The 23274-nt window shown below is 41.2% G+C and overlaps 1 protein-coding gene across 1 annotated transcript in view; it reads right to left on the bottom strand.

Moving 5' to 3' along the window:
• nek7 (NIMA-related kinase 7) overlaps positions 1-23274 on the bottom strand; it is a 67479-nt gene that overhangs the window by 29300 nt on the left and 14905 nt on the right. The window contains exons 2-4 of the mRNA XM_034881249.1: positions 11183-11270; positions 3383-3523; positions 2324-2386 (exon numbers count right to left, since the gene is read on the bottom strand). Coding sequence (XP_034737140.1) covers positions 2324-2386; positions 3383-3523; positions 11183-11236 — 258 coding nt within the window. The 5' untranslated portion in view covers positions 11237-11270. The remainder of the gene's footprint in view (positions 1-2323; positions 2387-3382; positions 3524-11182; positions 11271-23274) is intronic.

Genomic DNA, 23274 nt, shown 5'->3' on the forward strand with positions numbered 1-23274 from the left:
ATCACCAGCAGAAGCTAAGCCTTGTGTTGCACGACATATTGATATTTATCACTTCACTGAACAAAAAAATGAGTAGATATGCAATGTTGGGCTGTTTGTCCATTAGAGGGGAAAATAAATAGGTACTAAACTTGCAAAAGAAATGCATTGCTCTTAAAGAGACCAAAAGGTTCAACTGAATTCATAGTGTGTGTGTGTGTGTGTGTGTGTGTGTGTGTGTGTGTGTGTGTGTGTGTGTGTGTGTGCGTACGTAGGTGTGTGCGTAAGTAGGTGCGTGCGTGCGTACGTAGGTGCGTGCGTACGTGCGTGCGTGCGTGCGTGCGTCAGGTTAAATGAAGCTGTTTGCTGCCAGTTCTCTGTCTTGTCAGTAAACCTCTAGTATAATATAATCAGATGCAGAACCCAGACATGCAAGCCCACACCACACATTTTTGCAAAAACACAAAACACAGAAGCAAACCCAGACGTCATTATAGCTTTTCACTGCTGATTAGGGAAGGTCATTGGTCTTCAGAATATAATCCTGGCTTGTAACCCACAAGCGAGTGGAATTCACAGCTACGGGATTTCAAAAAATTGAGAAACTAGCAGTGATGAGGCTATATCTGCAACCAACATTCCTATCAGCAAGGATTTAGACAAAAGAGCAGACTGAGAAGTGAGATTCGAAAGTTGAAATCATCACGCCAGAACAGGAAAATACAGATGAATGGGCAGACAAACACAGACAGACAAATAAACAAATAGGCAGACCGTTGAAAGGCCACGACTGTCTGTGTGTGCGTGTGATCATGCGCCAGTATGTGTGTCATTCCATTCGGTCCATGCCAGTGTGCCTCTCATTATTCTGATTTGGCTGTGTCTCCTGTTGGCCTGTCTAGTAGGGGATAAGGCAGAAGGATTGTCTCTCTCACACTCAGCCCTTTATTTTATAAGGCTTGCTGGGCAGTGCAGGGCCAGGCATAACTTCCATGTTCACTAGCAATCAGCTTACAGAATGAAAAGAAGGAAACAAAAAGCTCTGAAGGGGGAAGACAAGCAAGGAGAGTTAAAAGAGGGATGGATGGAATTATATAGCAACTGGGTGAATAATACGGACAAGATAGGAACAAGCAGAAGATAAAGGACACAGAAAATGGGTATGAAGATCCATGTAATGAGAGAGTTAAAGTACATGCTTAAAGTAAATGAGAAACGTAGTCACCTGGAAGAGCCCTGCCCTGACCCCTCTTAGGAGGTCAGAGACACAGATCCCCAAAAAAAACAGCTTTCTTGCACCGTGAAGTGATCTGCTACTCAGATTAAAGCTCTCTACAGGGTTTTGCTTGCATCTGAGTATTGTTGTCTTTGATTGGCCAAAAAAAGTCCAGAGAGCTACCACTGATGTGTTTGAGTGGTACAAACTAATTGGCTTGTTGTCTTTCCCTGTGTATGTGTGAGCAGGAGTATGTGCACAAAATGCCTGTAGTGCACATGCATGTGCAAAAAGGCTTCATGTATGGAGGGATGCGCCATCAGGAATGCATGAATGAACACAATCAAACAACAAACACACACAACTTTGACGTGTATGTAGGATCTTGCAGACAGGGGGAGATATTGAAGCCATCATTAGTTTGTTCATTAGTATTTTAGAGCAACCCTGCTGACACATGTTTATGGTAGCTTGATAAATGAAACAACTTCATTAGGGGGAAAAAAGTAAGGCAAGATCAGGAAAGGGAGGAGGTAAAATATCAAGAGTTGCCTAGCTCTGAACATTATAAAAAGATTTAAAAAACAAAACAAAAAGAACAATAGTGTTGGCATTTTAAAAAATGAGTCAATGTGAGCCTGGAGGGATGTTACACTGGCACGTACATGTGCACGCACGCACGCACGCACGCACGCACGCACGCACGCACACGCACACGCACACGCACACGCACACACACACACACACACACACACACACACACACACACACACACACACACACACACACACACACACACACACACACACACACACACACACACAGTCATGTGGAGACAGTAATACACATGTACAGTACAGTCACACACACATCATTCATATTTTCACTTAAAATATGTGTGCACAAATACTCAAACACAGCTCTGCATTCATAACCATGCAAGGAAGCGCACACACGCACGCACGCACACACAAACACACACACACACGTGCCCACACATCGACACATAAAATCCAAGCCGCCTGGTGCAGATCAATTGTTTTCTTGTGGTGGAAGGTCTCAGCTGAGGCACCTTAAGAGAACAGAGCGAAGAGCATGACGCCGTCTCCCTCCTCTCTGGTTCTTTACCTTAAGGAGATCTATCTCTTTGATGCAATCTTGCCGAGCTTTGGCATCCATCAAGTCGAATATCTATCAAGAGATCAAAGGGGGGGATGTTATGACATATTCAAGAAATGGTTAGATGGAGAGATGTAGAGAAGATAAGGGAAAAAAAACACAAAACAGAAAACATGGCTGCTGTTATCTTGAGGGTGGCGTTGGAGTGACTACAGGTGTTTCACATCGGAGTAACACGCACAGATTCCTGTGGAAGGTGTGTGTATGTGTATGTTTAACCATAATAACAAAATATCCTCCTGGTAGTGTGTATAGTCAGTGAATACTGGATGTATGTGCATGTATCCGTGTGTGCGCACATTCCCCAAGAGAACTGAGTCATATAGTGAAGGTAAATTTGCCTACACAGCACAACAAAATTACAAATAACTCACATGCATGTTTAAGTGTGTGAATGTTGTAGTAGTTCCTCGTTGTTGGTGTGGTCAATGGTATTTAACAATTTTTTGATAAAAAAACGAACTTTTTTTTTCTTTTCTAAATGACAAAATGTAATACTATAGTACCTATTCAATACTACCTGACATGCACGAACAATTGAAAATTTCCCAACTGAAATAAATGCCTTCCCATTTTCTCTAGTATAGATGGCCAAGGTGACTAGTTTTGTTTCCAGTAGGCAACCTCTACTTCTTTTACTCGGTTTGCTGACAGATTAGAGTCATGCGTACTTCATGCAAAACTATGCTGTAGCCTAATTTATTCGTTATCCAAACCATTTCAAATGTATGCTTAAAATTTGCTTGACAATTTGTTGCTCTTTTCTTGTATCTTTTTGTAATTAATTTCTGATGTATCGTGCTTTGTTAAGTTTATCCAGTTGAATCAAAATACCAGTGTGTGGATTCATGACTTTCTACTAGAATGAAGGGGATATCCCTTGTGCTTAATTCAAGTGTGAGTATATTTGGTTGTCTGTGTTTGTCTGGTGTCGGTCTCAGGTTACCCATTCATGAGAATAAAAAAACGTATATATTGGCTGCACATGGTATCCAAAGTGTGTCTTACCTGGACTTTCTTCAGGGCCATTGACGTGTTGTCTAACAAGTACCTTGCCCTGTACACCTCACTGAACTGGCCCCGTCCAATCTTCTTCTCAATCTGGAAGTTTGCCAGCGAGTTATGGCCCATGTCTGGTTGCAATGGTTTCTGAAAGAAATAACAACTTTACTAGCAGTTATGCACAGACAACACAACATAACGCGCATGCACGCAAAGTCCTTAGTTTTTTTTTTGTTGCATAGAGCACCATAAGGTTTGGAACTTTTCACAGGTAGCAGAATAGCATCATGCAGGACCTGGCAGTATTTTTTGGAAGTCACTGCTATGCTGGCACTATTACCTTCTGATTCCTATAGTTTTAAAGTTGTACGTGGACTGATGATGTTCCCATATAATTAAATAAGCTTTGAATTTATGTGTTGTATCTTACATCTGCTAGGCAGACAAGTGAATCAAGCTAGGTTTTATGGGTGCTGTTTTGTGGCTAAAATAGCACTCTGACCTCTCTGAAATAGAGATGAAATATATTATTCCCTGCAGGGATAAATAAAACATTGTATTATATAAAATGAAGGCACATCATACTTTTTTTTTTTTTTTTTTTTTTTTTTAATTGTAAATTGTTTATTAATCCCCAGTGGGGAAATTACCATTTACACTCCGTGCACACACTTTTGTCAGTGATCACACACAGGTCTGAAATACACACATGCTCAAGACCTATACATTCCCTAATGGAGAGATGCCAGAGTGAGTTGGCTGCCAGCTGAACCAGCGCCTTGAGCGGTTGGGGGGGGTGCGGTGCCTTGCTCAAGAGCACCTGGCAGTGCCCAGGAGGTGGCTCATTATCATTCCGCCTAAGTTGTTTAAGTTCACAGGAATCCAAGTCATCTTCCTTCCTTTGTCTGCCAAGTTCTATCACTGACAGTCTGGCACTGGGCCACAGACTACAGGAGTCCTCGCCTCTCCTCACCACACGATTGGCTGTGCAAGCTGAGACACTCAACTCACCTTACACAATTAAAATAAATAACTAAAAACACTCAAAAATAAACCAGAATGAGCCCCTTGGATATGATGTGTGAAAATAAAGCAGGCTGCATGACCTTTCCAACCTTTTGGTAAACTTGTACAAGGCGTCCGCGGGAGCAAACACAAAGTGACAGATAACAGAATGCCACACATCACCGGCACTTGTGCCAATGTGGCCGTGGGAGCAGCTCAGGGGCAAGAAACTTGGGATAGAGGGAAGAAGACAAAGAAGTTGAGAAAGTCAAAAAAGGAATCTCCCAAGTATTAATACACTCAAGAAGGGAGTGTCATCATACTCGTGGTAACTCTGTTAAACTGCTTCACTTACGTTTAGCAGTTTGACAGAGTTCCCATCAGCCGGAGGCCATAAAGGATTTACTCAGTTACAACAAAGGAAAACAACGAGATCAAGGAAATATTTACAATTAAACCCAACCAAAATACTATAAAAGGGAAACATGTTTAGCTGTATGGTTAGAAGAGCAACAACTATTGATTATTTACAACTGACCATGACTTGACTGATGACTACTTTTAAATTAAAAAACTTAACGTGTAGTCTGTAAAATGTAAGAAAATTGACCATTACGATTTCCAATGCCCATGTTAACATCTTCCAGTTGCTTGTTTGGTCCAATCAATAGTCTTGAACCCAAACATGTTCAATTATATAACGCAGAGAAAAGCAGCAAATGTTTTTTTCTGACAGATAAATAAATGAACTGACTGTTTCGGCATCAGTATTTAACCATAAGCTCATGTACTTTATACATGAGTACTTTATACTTTATTTAATACAGCAAAAACGTGTATATTTAATGTTGACAACAGTCAAGTGGAGTGCCGTTATCAATCATTTAATCGTCTGTGTGCTGACGACACCAACCCAAGATTGAATATTAACAAATACAAAGACACTTAAGCATCTACAGTGACAGGAAGGGAAGCACAACTCCAAACAGGATTTTCTTAAAGGTATAAGGCTGTGGGTGGGGCAAGCATTTCATTGTTTTTTAAAGTTTAAAGTTGACAGCCAAAGGAAGAGGCGTGAGCAAATTAGATGCCCTGTCCAATTAACACTTAACACCGTTGAGGTGTGTGCATTTTTCAGCGTGACACCACCATCGTCACGAGCTGTCTGAGAGTCACAGTGACAGAGAGCATGATGCACTTACAGGAACTCTAAAAACATGCTTTGCTTATAGCTACCACTAAACAGTAACATATTGTTCCAGTTTGCCAAAATGCAAACCTACACAAAGATCTATAAGGTGTGTCACATTGTAAGTGTTGCTATATTGTGCAATGACTTGTCATAATGGTGACAGAGGCATTTGTGCAAGGATAAATGATGGACAGTTTGAGGTGTATATATATTCAGAGAACGCGTCCGAGAGAGAGAGAGAGATAGAGAGAGATTTTTTTTTGGGGGGGGGGCAGAGAGGACAAGAGGGCATTGCTTTCATTTGGTGCGTGGTAGCTTGACAAATGTTAGCATGAGCCTCTAAAGCGCTGTGACAACCGCCTGCTGAGAGCACAGTCTTGCTAATGTGTCCTGGCATGCCAGCCCCCTAATCACACATTTACATATGCAATGACCTACATTTGCATGTCAGATCGCACACTGTCCGGCATGATTAACAGTGGGCACCTCCCTGTGTGGAGTCGCCTTGGGTGGCAGCAGAGGCCATGCGAGGGCGGAAGAGAGGGCTGGAGGGAGGGCGGCTTTTTTGGCAGCCAAGGGGCCGAGCTGCCAGGCAGGATTATGTCAGCCAGCGGCCCCGGCATTAGACACTTCATTAGAGCTAATCTGTTTAGCAGTGGGCAGTGTATGTAAACTTCACAGGCCATTTGCGGCACCTCTTTGCCCCCTGGCCTGGCCTTCAAAGGGCAGCCAGGCCAAAGTTGAGTGACAGGCCGTCTCATCTGCCGCACACGGGTGTCACACAATCAGGAGCTCCCAGCTGAAACACAAGGCCCCGACAAACATAAAGGGAAGTCACAAAGGAATGACCCTGAATGATGCAGGGGTCAGTGTCTGAACCAAACTGGAAGGAGACGGCTATGCAGACTACTGAGTGTAAGGATCTAAACTTGATTGTTCAAATTGTTCATGTGTATGTTAAATATGATGGAAGAACACAAAAATGAAGGGTAGACTAGTGGACATTTTAGAAAAAAAGTGTATCTATTATATCTGAATGGTTAAAGCGTGGCCCAAATGCTGCCAAGGGTACACATTTGATTATTTCTTGGGGTTTTCCATTTAAAGAAAAAAAGATGAATAATAACAATTTAGAAGGCTTGAAAACAAAGCTGCATTTTAACCTTAAATCAATGGATACCTTTTTTTACGTTTATCCATCCCAAACTTCTCATATCAGTGTTAAGGCATAAACAATAAAAAGGAGCACAAATCCTTTAACACTGGCCAATATCACGTCATTCAAAAATTAGTAAATGACTTAAATACATTTTGGCTGACTTGCAGCAGTAGTCAGTGTTTCTAGTGTTACCTGGTGATCAGGCATACACCAATTATTTGACTTGCCCACTGGCCCCACCATCGTTTAGCTTTTACATAAAAATAAAACCCATTTACCTAGTTTTTGTGTATCAGCACCCACTAAATATGTTATCGATGTTGGACGAACGATGCTACAATCAAATTGAAAGTGATTGCTCTGTATAGCAGCAACAACAATATACGATCAATGGCGGGGGACCTGATAACTTTAATGAGGCAATCTATACACTGTAAACCAGACAGAACGTGGTGCAGCAGCGCCGGCTACGCGACCGGACAGGCCAGCGCCACTTACAAACATCTTTTCTTGTAAAATGTCTGGTGCATTTTAGTTTATTAAGTTTATTAACTGGTGGGAAAATGTCCTCACCTTGTAATCCTGAGGTTACATGTCAAATGGCAGTAATGATAATTTACTATTTGACCTCTATTATAAACTGAGACAAAGAAAAAGTAGTGAAAGGTCCATTGATTAGTACTGCCTTTTTGTAAATTCTGATCTTCAGATTACAGACGTTAATGTTTTTCTTGACTTACATATATGTGGTTTGATTATACTATTTTCCCTCATATCATTCTGGTTGTTGATGGGAACAAGCTGCATGGGATGGAGATAAGTGGCAGGCAGCCATGCAAGGCATTATGGGTAACGTCTGTGAGGGATAGCGTATCTTAGGTATAAAGGTGACACACAACAGCCATGGGCAACTCACTAGCAGGGGGATTGAGAAAGACACACACACACACACACACACACACACACACACACACACACACACACACACACACACACACACACACACACACACACACACACACACACACACACACACACACACACACACACACACACACACACACACACACACACACACACACACACACACACACACACACACACACACACACACACACACACAGGGAGAGCAGACAGACAGCTCATCGAAGGAAGCGTGATATGGGCTGCCCAATAATGACACAATTGCCAAATACAACTGACAAGACACATGGAAAGTAGAAGAGGGACTGCAGAAGACAGGCAGAGGGAGAGAGAGTGAGAGGGGGGAAAGACAAGCAGCAGAGGGGCCAGGGTGTGATGTGACAGCCCAGCAGACCCAACGGCTGCCACAGAAAGGCCAGCGGCGGCAGAGAGGTGCCGTCTCCCATGGAAAGAGACAGAGCTGGATGCAGTAACAGAGGGAGAAACTCAGGGCACGTCCACACTAAGCAGACTAAATTTCAAAACACACCTCTCCATTTTGGCACCCTGAATCAGCATTTTACACACTGCAAAATCTTTAGAGTGAGGCTGTGGCTGCATATTTTGGTGTGGATGGGGAAAATAACATTAGCCAACAGTATAAAAAATTAGAGAAATTGAGGAGAGAAAAGAAGAAAAAATTACATGCAAGGGTCCCAGACGTGAACCGGGGTTGATGTAGGTCAGTTGGTGCCTTAACCTCTGGTGCCTTTATGCCACCAGTGTGCCCTGTTTTCACTCATTCTAAATCTTAATACAGCTGATCTAGGTGAATACAGGTGTTGTCATTTGTTGTATTTATTTTGTCAGACTTATTTGAGATCAATTGAGTAGTGACCAACATTAGGTGCACACAGTATCCTAGAAAGTACTATTTATTTTGTCACCAGTCAGCATTTATGACCCACAACTAAAGATTTTTTTTTTGTTTTAATCAAGTTTGTTTTCTTATTGTTTAAGCAGTTTAGTGTCGACAGGGATCTCCACAAAACCACCACACAACTCTTGTGTGGACCGAAATGGTTTTCTTGTAAACCAGACAAAACAAAATTATTAATGTGGCTGTTTCCAAGAGAGACATGGAAGAATACAAGGAGAGACAGAGACAGCAACTGGCAGGCAGGGGAGCCCCACTCCCACCCCCCACCAGTCACCTGCCCCCTTAAGCACGCCACCATTCAATATTTCTCAGCAAACTGCCAGGATTCACCCCAAAGGTGCTTATCGTTCTTCTCCTCTCAATCTGCTCCACAACCGCACTGCCTTGTCTCAGCGCTTACAGACAGATCCGTGACTGTCAAACTCTGCATTGACAATCAAAATCGGATGTGAGGGGGGCCTCCTCACCAACCCTCCCACTCACTCAAAGAGCAAATGCGCCATTAAAAATGCACATCTTACCAGCTCATCTCGTTTACCTAATGCATATGCATCATACCTCCGGGACCAAGAGAAATGATATTGCAAGCGATACTGAATATCCTTCATCACATATACAATTCAGATTTCTCCAGGAGGAGGCTGGTGGTATTTGTTTCCCCCTGTGCTGCCAAGCAGACTGAACCTTGGGAAAGTGTGAAACATAAACAGGACTTGTTGAAAGACACCCATCTGGATGCTGCTTAGACAGCCATCTACATACTCTGACTCGTTCTCTCCATCTCCCACTAAATTTGAATCAGTTCAGCCTCTTCTGTGAGAGTGAAAAAACATGTAAGGTTCACAGTGCAACCAATAGCCTAAGCTCAAAAAGTGGGCCAGGAATTAACACTGATGTAAACTGCTAGAAATAGGCTGAAAAACAGAGCGAGAAATCATTAAGCCTGAACAATAACACACAATCAACTGTTGGAAGATGAGTGGAAGATCTACTGTGTGTGTGTGTGTGTGTGTGTGTGTGTGTGTGTGTGTGTGTGTGTGTGTGTGTGTGTGTGTGTGTGTGTGTGTTTGTGTGTGTGTGCGTGTGCGTGGGGGGTTTGCTTAAGTAAATATAATCATTAGAGCTTTTATCTGACGTTCGTCTGTGTGCAACCCAATTATCCTTAATTTTGCAATTACAAATCTTAGAATAAATTAACCCCCTTGGCAATTCCAGTGTTAATGTTGCAGTGCCCTCACATACGGAAGAAAAACAACAACTGAGAGAGCAGGCCCTATTTTTAGTTTTGTTTCTTTCTCCAAAATAAATCCACATTTTCTCTGGGGCATATGGATGATCCTCTTTGTTTAAAGTCTATTCAATAGTTATGGAGGCAAAAACATCCTTCTGGAAAGAAATCAATGGACCTGATGTTGGAGGGCGGTATTAAAATCCAACAATGACCAGATCTGCACAGAGCCAACCTGAGTTGTATCGAACCAAGAGAGGCGTGCAGGGAGGCCAGACTACGCCAGCCTCCAGAGCTCTGATCAATAGAAACAACTCAACATTCATCCACTGCTGTCTATCTCACACACTGGCTACAGCGGTCTGAAGGATGCTCTGACTGATAGGGACAACTTGATTGCAGCAGGGAAATGATAGTATAGAGTATTTACGGTTCAAAATGTGAAGTAGGTAGGATACTATGCTTGCAATGAATGGATGAGTAGGTTATATCATCGTAAATGATCAAATATGTCCCCTTTGAATAAACGTACAGGGAAACAATTTGTGATGCCACAATCCTTATTAAATTGAACAAAATCACACACTATATGACAGAAAGTGACATGATGATGGTGATACATGATCTACTGAAATAGAAACCCTTAGCAGCAGGGTGGTAAAATGTTTTATCATGGGGCATTTCCTAAAAAATAAAGTGAAAAAACTCTTCATAGATAATTTGACCTGACTTAAACAAACTTGTGACTTAAACAATCCAGATTCTTCATCACATTGATGCAACAATCCCGACAATCTAATACGGCCCAAAATAACCAGAGACTGAGTACGAGACTGATATTAATTCGGTAGTGCTATCAATGTGGGGACAAATTAAATATTAAGGCGGTTGCTTTTGAGCCAGTAGGTGGAAAAGCAGCCACCTTAAGCTTTCATATGTCCCGACATCGATAGCACTACTGAACAACCAACCAGTCGAGTCCTCGTCCCTATAATAGTGTGCTGGCCTTAACCAATGTAACCTGTGTTATAACTCACTATGTGCAATTCCTATATTCAAACTTTGCATTTATGTGTGTGTAACTAACTTATTAAGGGGCACGTGCAATACTTTACTGTATCAGGGCCTGTGCAATATGATCTCAACTAATTTTTGCTTTGCCTAAAGCACATTGTGTTTGTATGCAGCTGTTGTCAGCGCTTCACTTTACCCAGGAAAAATTTCCTTTGGGACAATAAAGTTTATCTTATCAAAATGGTATGAATCATTTATAATTATCATTTATGAAGCTAACAAATTTCGTCATCTCACTTTACATGTCATCATACCTCACCACCCAGGTTAGCCGATTGGCTTGTGTTCATGTGTGTAAAGTTTACCTGGGGTTGAAAGACTGGCACGGCTGCTTGCTGTCCTTGTGGCTGCGTGTCCATATCCACGGTGTTAGGAGCTTGATCCGTTACACCTCTGAGAACAACAAAAACACAAAATAGAACTTCTGGTTAGCCAATTCAACATCATTGGACAAAGAACACTCAGCAGCAGTCACTTCCTTTAAAAAAATATCTAAATTACACAATAAAAATACAACAATAACCTCAACAGGACAACTGTTCTCAGTCGTTCAGCACTAAACCATTGAGTGCTGGTTGCAGTCAAAGTGTCCAGTTTCAGCAGAACTGGATCCCACGTCATGCCTGAGGATTTGACACTCTGTCTGGGTCCCTCTCAAGTTGCAGCATGACAGAGCTACAGCAGGCAGTGATATTAATCTGAACAAAGCAAAGATAATGCCACTCTGTATTTCCTTGGCATTCCTCCAAGGAACCTTTCATGGGAATTGCTGGTTATACCGGCATTTTACCCAGTTCCACTTAATTCTCTTTTTTCTAAAAGAAAGAGGTCACACAGAGGTGAGTGTGTTGGGTATGGGTGTATAACTGCATGTTCTGGCAAGTAAGCAAGCTAATTGCATATGATTCTCCACCACCAGCTCCAAACATTATTCATCAATGCATTTAGTAGGGGTGAACGATTCAGAAAATGTTGCGATTCAATATTGATTTTTAGGCTCGCGATTTGTTTCAAAAATCAATATTTGATTAAAAAACGATTCTCAATTAAAAGAACGATCCAGAGTGTGTACATGTAGTTACTTTTCCCATGTGGTAGTATAAACGCCATTAAAAAAAAAATTTTTTAATTGAATAAATTCGTGGAATTTCATAAATTGATTTTGAATTGGTAGAGCTTGAATCTATTCATAAATGTGACTCAATTTTTTTTGCACAACCCTAGCAATTTGCCTATGAATTCAGTCCCCACTCATGCATGTGGGATGAACTCTGGACTTAACAGATGTTCTTGGATCATTTCCACGCATGCTGTCAGTAATGCATACTATTGTTACATAGTCTAACAATTAAGCCCAATTTACTCATAATCTACACACAATACAATGCATGCATAGCCCTGTGTCATGCACAAGTAAATACATACGTGAGAGGAGGTGTTCGCAAGTATTCAACATAATACATAACTTTACTAGCCACTATCATTTTACAAGAGTTTATTTTTAAATGAATACTGCATGCAAACACAAAAGGACAAACACATTACAGTTTAAACAAATCTAAAAAGGGACACAAAAAACTTCACAATGGGACATTTTCCAATAGAATGAAGACCGTCTGTCTGTGGATCTGTCAGTCTGTCATATGTCTCTTACTAACCGTCTCTGGTCTCTGTGGCCTCAAACCTCCCTGGCCAATTAAAACACCCCTGGTACAATGGACAGGAGAATCGCAGAGAGAAGCTGTCTCTCCCCTGATGTTGTCAGTCCCATTCACTAAAGGTTAATAATGCTAATTAGACATCTGCAGTATATATGCATGTTACTATAAGTGCATTTTTGAGTGCGTGTTGGGGGTCTTTATTATGTGCACGCAAGAAAGAATGTGTAGTAGTATTTTGCAAATTCTAACCTTGTTTATTTTAGATGAGTTCAGCGTTTCTTTCGGGGGTTTGCTGGCCTTCATGTGAGCTTTGAAGCTCTTGAAAATAACTGTTTGCACAACACTATTTCTCCTGGGATTGCATTGACTATATTGGGAATATTGTTTTTTTTTCTTCAAAATTTACATTTAAAGCTTGTTTCAAACAAGTTTAAATAAAATCAAATGTAAAAAAATAAAAAATAAAATAAGGTTTACATAAGAGGATATAAAACACCGCACTGCTAAATGCAAAAAGGCAAATTAGAAAAACATTGTTAAATGTCCGATGCTGATTCTTAAGGTTCTTTTTTTTTTTTTACTTAATACAACCAGTAAATGATTTGTGTAAAGGCTTAACAATGACACCATACCCATACTTGTTCCCATACTAACCATAAACAAGTTGAGCTAGAGGTGGAAAATGTAATTCTACACACAACATAAACAACGGTTCCGGTCACACAAAAGATCTGCTCTACACTGCTCTATCCACAAAACCACCTTCCCATTTTAACCATGTGTCTACTCGTTACGGTAATAAAAAAGGTATTATCTGTCAAATATCTATCTCAGTATATATATATACCTTCACATGTTATACGAGTTGTTGGCACTGTCATGGAAATCTGTTTTCCTTATTAACATGCAGGCCTTTGTGCTGTTCTTGAATTAGCATGTTCACAAGACCGACTACCACGAACAGACAGCTCCATTATAATACAATGTGTTCCATGGTTAGGGGATCATGTAGACCTTAGCCAGGCAAGCCTTTGTAATAATTGGTTGAGCTTTTGAATTTGTACCAGTTTTTAATTTGGAAACATTCTGGATAAACATTGAGGGCTAGGTTAAAATAGGACCTACCAGACAAAGGCTGACTGGATGGCTGACCAGCTGGGTGTCGTGGCATTTTGATTTGGGTGTTACAGGGTGCTCTGCAAGTCACCCACCCGGGTAACCTTTCTGCATCTTGTAGTGATTTTTCTGCACTTCAGCCTTGTGTTTTGTGAGATTGGGACTGGCCCCCTTACTCCTCTCCCTAACCCTTTTGTGTTTCGGACTGTCTATGTGTCAAAATAACCAGCGGGCATTGGAGCTCCCCGACGTTCTTTCGCCCCCAACATCCCACGTTAACGAGATCAATTAAGACTGCCATCTTAGATTAAAACCAAGAAACAACACAATTAACGAAGCTAACTCAGTCAAATGAGGCAAGGTCACACTCTCGGGGCTCCTATTCACACACAGTTTAAGTAATGTGCATCAAATTCATCAATGGCAAAGCCTTGTCCTTGTGTCCGGACAAATCAAATACATAAGATTGATTGTGACTTTCATCATGTGAACCTTAAAGCTACTATAGCTCTCTCTCCATAAACCCTTCTGTGCTATTTCCACGGTTTCTCTCTTCGTCTCTGATCCACAAAATGGCCCTGCTCTCATCACAGGAAGGAATTTTTGGTGGCCACAAACAGCTGTGGAAACTCAAGGTACCAGTGTTTTTTTTGTAGTTTCGGCAGCAGTGGGGCAGCAGCAGCTAAAGGCTAAATCCCCTAACTATTCATAGGCATGTCAGAGACTAGTTCAGAGCTTTGGTCTGAGACAGCTGCAAATATACAACAGAATAGACCCATGTTTAAAGTGCAATAGAGAGAATCAATACAGTTTATAAATTTGAATACACAATATGCTCATACCTAAAATCTTGATATGTTTTAGGTCTCAGGCTTTACCACTTAGAGTCTTAGCAGCTGCGAAGTCCCAATCAAATCGACTGTCAAACTATTATATTATTATACTTGAAATAAAAAAAATGTCAGATTATTCCAAACCGCTCTGACCATTTCCATAACAGATAGGCCAGAAGGTGCATACAGTTACAGTGCATTGGAGCAAGTAATCCATTTATCTCTCTGACAAACTGATGGTTTTTCTGTTGAGTAGGGAAAAAAACTTTACCATCCAGACCACCAACCACTCAGTGTAAACAAACACTGTTTTCTGACTGCGTTCCATCTAATGTGAGACTCCAGCCCGACATTCTCACAGCAGGCCCAATCACACCGAGGTAATTAAATGACAGAGGAGGGAAGGGAGAAACAGAGTGAGGCAAAACAAGGAGTAGAGAAAGGGATATTAACAAGACTATTCAGCAGTTGTATTTGTTTATTCATTCATTCATTTACCATGGACAATGCACATTAATCACCATATCAGTTTACACCTCAATGTAAATGTGCTAGATATAGCGAATGAGCTCATTTTCATCTCTGATCCCTGTTTTCTGTGAAAAAGGCTTCTTTATTCCCACACTTCCAGCACAAATCTGATTTGTTTATTAGCTTTTTCCTTATTTGTGACACATCTCCATCTCTCACCCTCTTCCTATTGTACTCGTCTCAAATCTGTGATTCCTTTTTTCCTTTTCTTTACCCGTGACATATGCTTTATCACCCACTGTACCGTGCAAAACTCTACACTCGATGCCCGAGAAGAAATAGACTTTACGTGCAGTGCAGTTCCCCTGAAGGGCATTAAATGCTGGCTCCGATCAAAAAATCCACCAAAAGGGCAATCCAACAATTTATGTATTGCACTTTAATAAAGTTGGGGTATTCATCTGATGACATCATCAGGGTTATTTTTTTCAAACTTTGGAGAGCTCCCTGCAGTATCATGGAAGACATTATACAACCGTTTTCACAGGCTGAGCAGTATTTTACATGATGAGTAAACTGAGATTCATAAATAAAATCGGTGAAGTGTCTTTTGAAGTCAATGGAAAAAATTCACGTTTTCCTCTTACTTCTCCTGATCTACTAAATCATTTACACACAAAGATAAATCTTTTATAATCCAATCTGTCTCGAAGTGTTCTTGCTTGACTAACGGGTCCATTTCCGCACAACCAACTGTGCCGAGCACACCACTGGTTCAAAACATTTAGAGACTTCTTTTTTTTTTTTTTTTTTATGTGACCATAAATATTTTTATGAATTAAATCATCTTCTTTGAGATTCCAGGACAGATATGCACGAATACACAGATCCTCGCTATATCACCACTACACAAATTTTAATTAAACTCACGGTTTACATTAAACATTTACAAAAAAATAGTGGCTAACTGTGTTCAACTAAACACAATTTTCTGGAGCTTGTTTATTAATCTATATCAACGACATTTAATTAACGGGATTGTTCCGGTGCCGCCAGAACAGAGTGGCCGGATGTCCTTCATTTTCGGCCATACGTCCCTCACCTCCCACTTTCTTTGTGTTAGCATTCTAAACTCCTGTCAATTCAGGAAACATCCTCTGAGCTTGAACCAACAATCAAATTATAGTTATCTTTTATTTGAGTAAAATTCTCATCACACACACTCGACAACCATTTATTGCAAAAACTCCCCTCCCTATGTGCACGTTCCACCAAAACAAGTTAATTCCCAAGGCTATTTTGCAGAGGCACCGTATCTGCATCCAGCGGTCACCCAAGCAGATTGTGATTGGTGTAAAGAAATGCCAATAAACCAGAGCATGTTTTGCTACTATCCCGGAATGTTTAGTGGACTAGCCAGACCCTCCTGCACAGCTCTGTGGAGATATTTATGGCATTGCAAGACTACTTGTTTATAGATCTTTTGTGCCCCAAATTTGTTTGATTTTATTATTTCATCATCGTTATGATGTACAATGCGCATTTAGTACAACTATCTCTCAAAAAATAAAACGACAAGTTGGCTTTTCACAACACTGTGGACAACAAGTTGTCCAAAATTAAAAAAGAGCACATCTTCAGTCAACTGGATCAAAACTTCGTGGGAGAACCAAAAAGCGAGCAAGGGACAGCAGGGACGGAATAAATGCTCTTTACACACCAACCCAACGGCCAACTTTCGGCAGAAAAGCCAGTCGGCCTGCTCCGTCGGCTCTCAAAAAAGTGCCTCGGAACACACCGATGCGACGCCGACATGAACGTATGTTCTGTGGGTGCACAAGACGTAAAGCGTCTCCTAACTGCAGGTAACACTAATCTGTGTTGTCACCCAAAAAAATGAAAAAGGAAAAGAAGGAACATCACTCTGGACCCAGTAAACACAGAGCACGCTGGTGTCGGTCATTGTTTTCATCGAAGAGTGTCGATAGTAGTCAAGAAGGTCTGTTGTTGGCGTTACTTGCTGAACGGAAAAAATATATATTAATAAGAAGATACTGGCGTTGTCTTTCTCGTGCACTGATTTGCTAGTCAAGGGCTAGCACTCCACCAATCAGATTGGTCATTGAGTCCGACTGCCCACTTTATGTCAAGTCAAATTGGCCAAAATGGATGCAGATGGCTCCTTTGACTGACGACGGCACGGAACACACCGAACAGACTCGAGTCACCTACCTCGCCAGACTGTCCGGACGAACGATAATCAGGTTGGTGTGGCAGAGCCTTAAGACAGAGTGGGACAGATGCAAGACTGAGAAAAATAGCAGGAGAGGAAAAAGAGAACCTTGTTAGCCCTGATGTGTTCACGCTCCTGTGAGAGACGGTGTGGAGCTGTGCACCACAGAAGTTGGCAGTGGCTTTAGCTTCTCTTTAATCCCCATTTCCTCCCTTCTGCATTATTCATTTAAAAAAGGAGAAGAGGAAAAACAAAGAGAGGGAGACGATTATAAAAAGGTGGGTCAAGGCAAACTGGAAGGGAATAGGGAAGTAAAGGGGAAGGGTCCTAGAATTAAGTGGCCCAAAAGAGAAGTGCTCAGCTCTCAGTCCGAGGACAATAAATATGAACACAAACTGATGAGCGTGGGTATAAGGAGGAGAGAAATGAGAAGGGCAAGAAAAGAAGTGAAGAGAGGGGTTGGCAGGGGGGGGTTAAAAAAGGAGAGGAAAAATATAATGTGACACTATCCGCTTGGTGTAGGATGTAAGGGAATCAAAGGCACCTTTGAGGAGCCAGAAGACGACAGTGAAAGTGCTAGAAGAGTGGTGTCCATGATTACAAGAAGTGGAGAAATCTTTGAGTCTGTGCTCATGAAAGCCGACCCCAGGCCTCGTCTGAAACCCCTGCTTGACTAACAGTGATGATACAGAAAGAGGGAAAAAAGGGAAGAGAAAGGAATGGAACCACTAATGATGGAAGGGTCCGGATACTACAGAAGCAGTGCACTCTCCAATTCATTTTAATCACTATTCTAAATCATTAGCCCAAATGTGCGAGCACTCGTGTTCGGTGGACCACGAGCCGAGAGAGAGACAGAGAGTGGGAGAGGACCAATTACACCTCAGCATGTGAGCCCGTCTTTAAAGTCTTTGAGTAAGACGGTCCAAGACTTGATGGAATAGAAAATGAAGAGAGGAAACTTTATTGTCCCTCAATCTAAAAGAAAAAACACGAAGATAAAGGAAGAAGCCTTTGAAAATAGGCTTTGCAAAGCCAGCCAAATGCACTACAGTACAGAGTCAAATCATTTAGCCTAGACTTTTCCATTCCCCAAATCCAGCTACAAAAGCAAAAAGTTAATCAGGGCACCAGTCAGCTTGAGAAAAGAACGAATCTCAACAACAACACTGACATCAAACAGGATTTATTATTCAACAGGCAGAACATGGCTGGATTAATGGCTAGGTCTCTTTCAGACTGTATGTATCTGATAAATCTCCATGTGGCTTTTCGAGCTCTATCAACTATAGCCTGAAAAAAACTGGATTTTTGTTTTTAGGTCAAAACTGATTTTAATGTTTAAAGGCTAAAAATTATGTTTTTTTATTGTATATATATCCTCTAAACACGGAAAAAAAGCACAATTTTTACATTGATATCTTAAATTTGGTTATTTAAAAATTGTGGCGAAGTAGGTACTGAGCAGCAATTTTACAGTTAGAAAATATAATTACAGCAAACATATACACACACACGCATATATATATATATATGTGTGTATACATACATACACACGCACACACACACATACATATATCTATATATATATATATATATATATATATATATATATATATATATATATATATACATACATACATACATACACACGCACACACACACACACATACACTCACACACACAAACATATATTCAATAAAATACAATTTATTGTCACTTATTGGTAGACTTACAGTATAAGCGCACACCAGTATATCTGCAATGAGCTAACACTGGTTGATATGTCAGCTTAGCCAACTTCCTGGGTTAGCTCTACTACCTCAAACTTAATGTGAACATATCTGCAGAATGCGTCTGAGTTATATATACTGTATGGGTGTCTGTTTTAGTGTGATATCGTTGTACAACTCAGACCTTCACCTTCTCCCTAGTGTGGGAACAGAGAGAAATGATAAAATAGGGAATAAAGACAAAAGAAAATCACCAAGGTCCACAGAGACGCTACAAGGCCAGTGATCCATAATGCTGCTTGCTAACTATTTATAGCCCTTCTTTACATTTTTCACTTTCAGATTTTTATAGGCTAATGATTATTTCACTTCCGAAGTAAATAGCACAGCACAAATAGCCTGGGCTTCATGTGAGGCCTAAATTGATTAATTTCCCATACAGTCCAAATAAACTAGCACAGTGCTCTGCTCTGGTGAGAGTACATTTCACCTACTGGAGCCCTTATAAAATATATCTGCACTATCACCTGACCTTCCATAAGCCAGTAATCCCATTTACTAACACTGGGCTCTCCTGTGTGTGTGTGTGTGTGTGTGTGTGTGTGTGTGTGTGTGTGTGTGTGTGTGTGTGTGTGTGTGTGTGTGTGTGTGTGTGTGTGTGTGTGTGTGTGTGTGTGTGCCTAAACATACACACCTGCACATTTGTATCCCCTCTTATCTCAGTTTTTCTTTCACATTTTCAACCACTATGTATAGTAAAGATGTCCACCATTGACAAAAGAACTCAAGGACATGCAGGTGTCGGCCAGTCTCCTCCACTTTCTCCTTCACCCTCGCTCTTGTCCTCACCACCTCCTCCCCTCTGCGCTCTGTTGCTACTGTGTGTTGTCAACCCAAGCTGGCACGTGGCTAAAAGCCCAGGCCACCTCTCTGCTCTATTGTCCTGCCCACTCCACAGCGGCGCTGACGACTCTTGTGGCGAGGGGCCCTTTGTCGCCAGCCTGTCACTTCAGCAGGTGCCTTACAGCAAAAGGCAGGAGCCAGCCTGCCTGCCCGCACCGCTTCGTTAGTGCAGCGCACCGTTTGATGTGCTCATTTCATCAGCCGGAGACGGCAGCCAAGGAGGATGATAATAATCACTTGAAAAACAAAAACATTCCACTCAGGCTTGTAAAAGATAAACTCCAATTTCAATGATAAAAGACAAGTGACAGACAGCCATGGTACCAGTCAAAAAAGACTGCCAGCCACACTACCCATCTTTCTTTTTTCCTTACCACCCCCCTTTTCCTAGGTGAAACCAATTCATGCTGTCAATCACTGAGAATAAACAAGGTAGGCCTATATTGACAAATTGCTGACTGTGTAAGGAAAGACAAAAACGTGTGGGCAAAGTATGCAAAAACAGAGCTGCATTTAAGACAGCTATGTGATCCCCCAGAAACCAACTTAGTGTGTGAAGGAGCAGTCTGTGTGAAGGAAAGAACCCCACAGGCGTTCAGGAGAGGGGACCCTGGGGATTTAGGCTAAGGTTGCACACTCTCGCTACATTCACAGCCCCTTCAAAATGCCACATCACCATCACACCTCAGTTAAAATAGAAACTGCATAATATGTGAAAGAAAATCAAGAGAGAGCACTTAATTTAGGTTGATCTAGCTGTAAGTAATGTCATAGATTCTTAGAATCCAGGCTGCAATGGTTTGAGAGCAGAATTACAACTTTTAAGGCATCACAAAGTTTAGTGCACCATTAAGGGGGAAATCTTTGAGGCTCAGCACAGAGAAAATAAAAAAGTATATTTTTCTGATGCATAGGGCTGGGTACCAGACATCGATACTTTTAAGCACCGACCAAATTGCCTCCATAGTTGCTAGTAGCAAAAAATGCCTTGTCATTTAACACCTAATTCCAATACCTAAGGAGTACATTTTGTCAGCATCAGTAAGCCAATAGGCATGCAGCATGCTTGTGCCAAGATCTAATAATGTCTGTGATTGGCTGTCTAACATACACATTGTAGACGCATGTAGGAAAGACACTACATTACGTAGAGAATCTGGGCTCACGTGTGTATTTTTAGAGGCTTGACTACAGTGTGGGTCACATGTAAGTGGCAGGTGGAAAGGAGCTGAAAAATATTTTATGTTGTAATTTCTTTTTGTTTAAATGGATTTATAAAATTGGCATTGAAAAAAGTATCATTCAGAAAGAATGTTTGAACGGTACCCCTTCCTACTGATTTAGGGCTGCAACTAAATAGTGTTTCATTATAAATGAATCTACCAGGTATTGTCTTGATTAATTGATTGGTCTATTAAAAACATCCTAGAGTCCAATGTGAAATCAAATTTCAAAAGCCTTCTTAATCCATCTTAACGTTTTTACAATAACAAAACAAAATACGGAAAGCATTTAATTATCACAACTGAGGACATGAAGCCATTGACTGTTTGACTTTGTTGCTTGAAAAATGACAAAAGATTGATTACTAAAAACGTCAATCGACTCATTGTCACAGATCTAGTCTGATGTTTTTTTTCTATTTTAGGAAAAAGCAGTGCGGTCAGTGTTGAGGCAGTTCACACACGGCACTTTAATGTGAAAACCCCTTAAGTAGTTACATCACATCAAAGCACAGTATAGCAGGGCCCTTTATATTTCAACTCTTCTAAATAGAAAAACCTTTATGCTGCAAGCTCCAGACATCCGCAAAGCAAGAGTGGAGAAAACAAATGCCCATTTCTATGATTGTTTCATTATTAAAGCAGCTACGGTATTGAGGGTATTTTTAAAAGCAAACCTCTCCCTTTGTCGGAACATTTGAACCAAATATCCACACCCAGATTTGCACACTCCAGCATGATATAGATCCCAAGGCTTTAGGTTGCATTAGTGCCCTTTGGCAACAACTCACGGTCTTTCACAATGCAACACAGAGCATTGCACATCACAGCAGAGCTTCCAGTGCTCCAGGACTAATAAGGGCTTTGTTTGTTAGCCATGTCACTGACTGACCACCAAATTAGCTTCATCACCTCTGGCACCAGGATATTGGATGTGACATGCTGTACCACAGGGCTGTGGCTCTGCTTGTCTGCAGGGCTAGAGGCCCTACCGTAGAAACAAAATACATAAAATAGTGACAACTGAGGGTATTTCATGAAAAAATAATATAAGAAAATGCCAAGCCCACTTTGTTTGTTCTGTTCTAAATTAAGCATTGTTTTACTTAGCATTTCCACCAGTATAAGTATGCCATTTCTGTGTGAGAATACCACGAGTATGGTCTTCATCAGTACAGCTGTGTTTTCTGAAGCCTAACCTCGTGATCATACTAACAGGAGTCAACAGATGAGAGCATCATCATCTACGCAGTTCAGATTCGGAAATGACATTACCCTTCTTTGTCCTCTATTAATATCTATAAAAAAGGAGATGAAGCTGCAAAGAGAGAGTCAGCCAGACACGACCCATGTAAACCCATGTAAAGGATTGGATACAAAGACGACTTAATGGGGCATTAGCTGTTTAAACAAGAAATGTAATTATATAATAGGTGTTTTTAGAGAGATTACAAAGCTACAACCCCAATCATCCTTTTAATCCATTTTTATTCCAGACCAGCATTACTGCCTTCTACCATGCATGCAGATCTAGCTGTTACTGGGTTCTAGGACAGCGATGATAAAGAATAAACTGCTGTACCATCTCTGTGTTGTTTGGAGTTGTTGGGGCCTGTCATTCGAGTTTCTCATCTATAAAACAACCATTAAAAAAACATCTGGTGAATGTAGTCTATTTTCCCTTCACACAAAACCAGCAGTCTATTATACTCCCTTCAAGCAGGTTTTTCCCCTTTCTCCCTGGATAGTTTCAAGCAGTTACCCTGCGTCAGCATCGAAGTTTGTCTAACAGGAAATGACAAGAGCAAGATGTCCAAGTCATTAGTAATGTGAGAGGAGCAGTTCCCAGGCATGTCTCGTTACATAGTTGAGTGCTAACGTGAGGGCTAAGGGCTCGTGTTGGGGCTTTTCTGGGCCCGAGCCTTCTCATATACTCTGTGGGGGACGGGGGAAGAGGACCACAACTCTTCAGCATCTCCACAGTCAATAATGAAAACATCCAAGACCCTAAACCCATAACAACCTTAGCTCAACAAATGAGGAGCGAAAGTGATACCAAAACATAAAGTCCAGGTCCACACATTAAGGTAATACACACACTCAAATAGACGCACGCACACAAAAATGATTGTAAAACTGGATGCATATACTAATGGCGGTTTTCCACTGCGTGGTATCTACTCGACTCGCCTCGGGTCTACTCGCTTTTTTTGGTTTTCCATTA

This window comes from Etheostoma cragini, chromosome 9 (assembly GCF_013103735.1).
Source record: "Etheostoma cragini isolate CJK2018 chromosome 9, CSU_Ecrag_1.0, whole genome shotgun sequence".
Lineage (NCBI taxonomy): Eukaryota > Metazoa > Chordata > Actinopteri > Perciformes > Percidae > Etheostoma > Etheostoma cragini.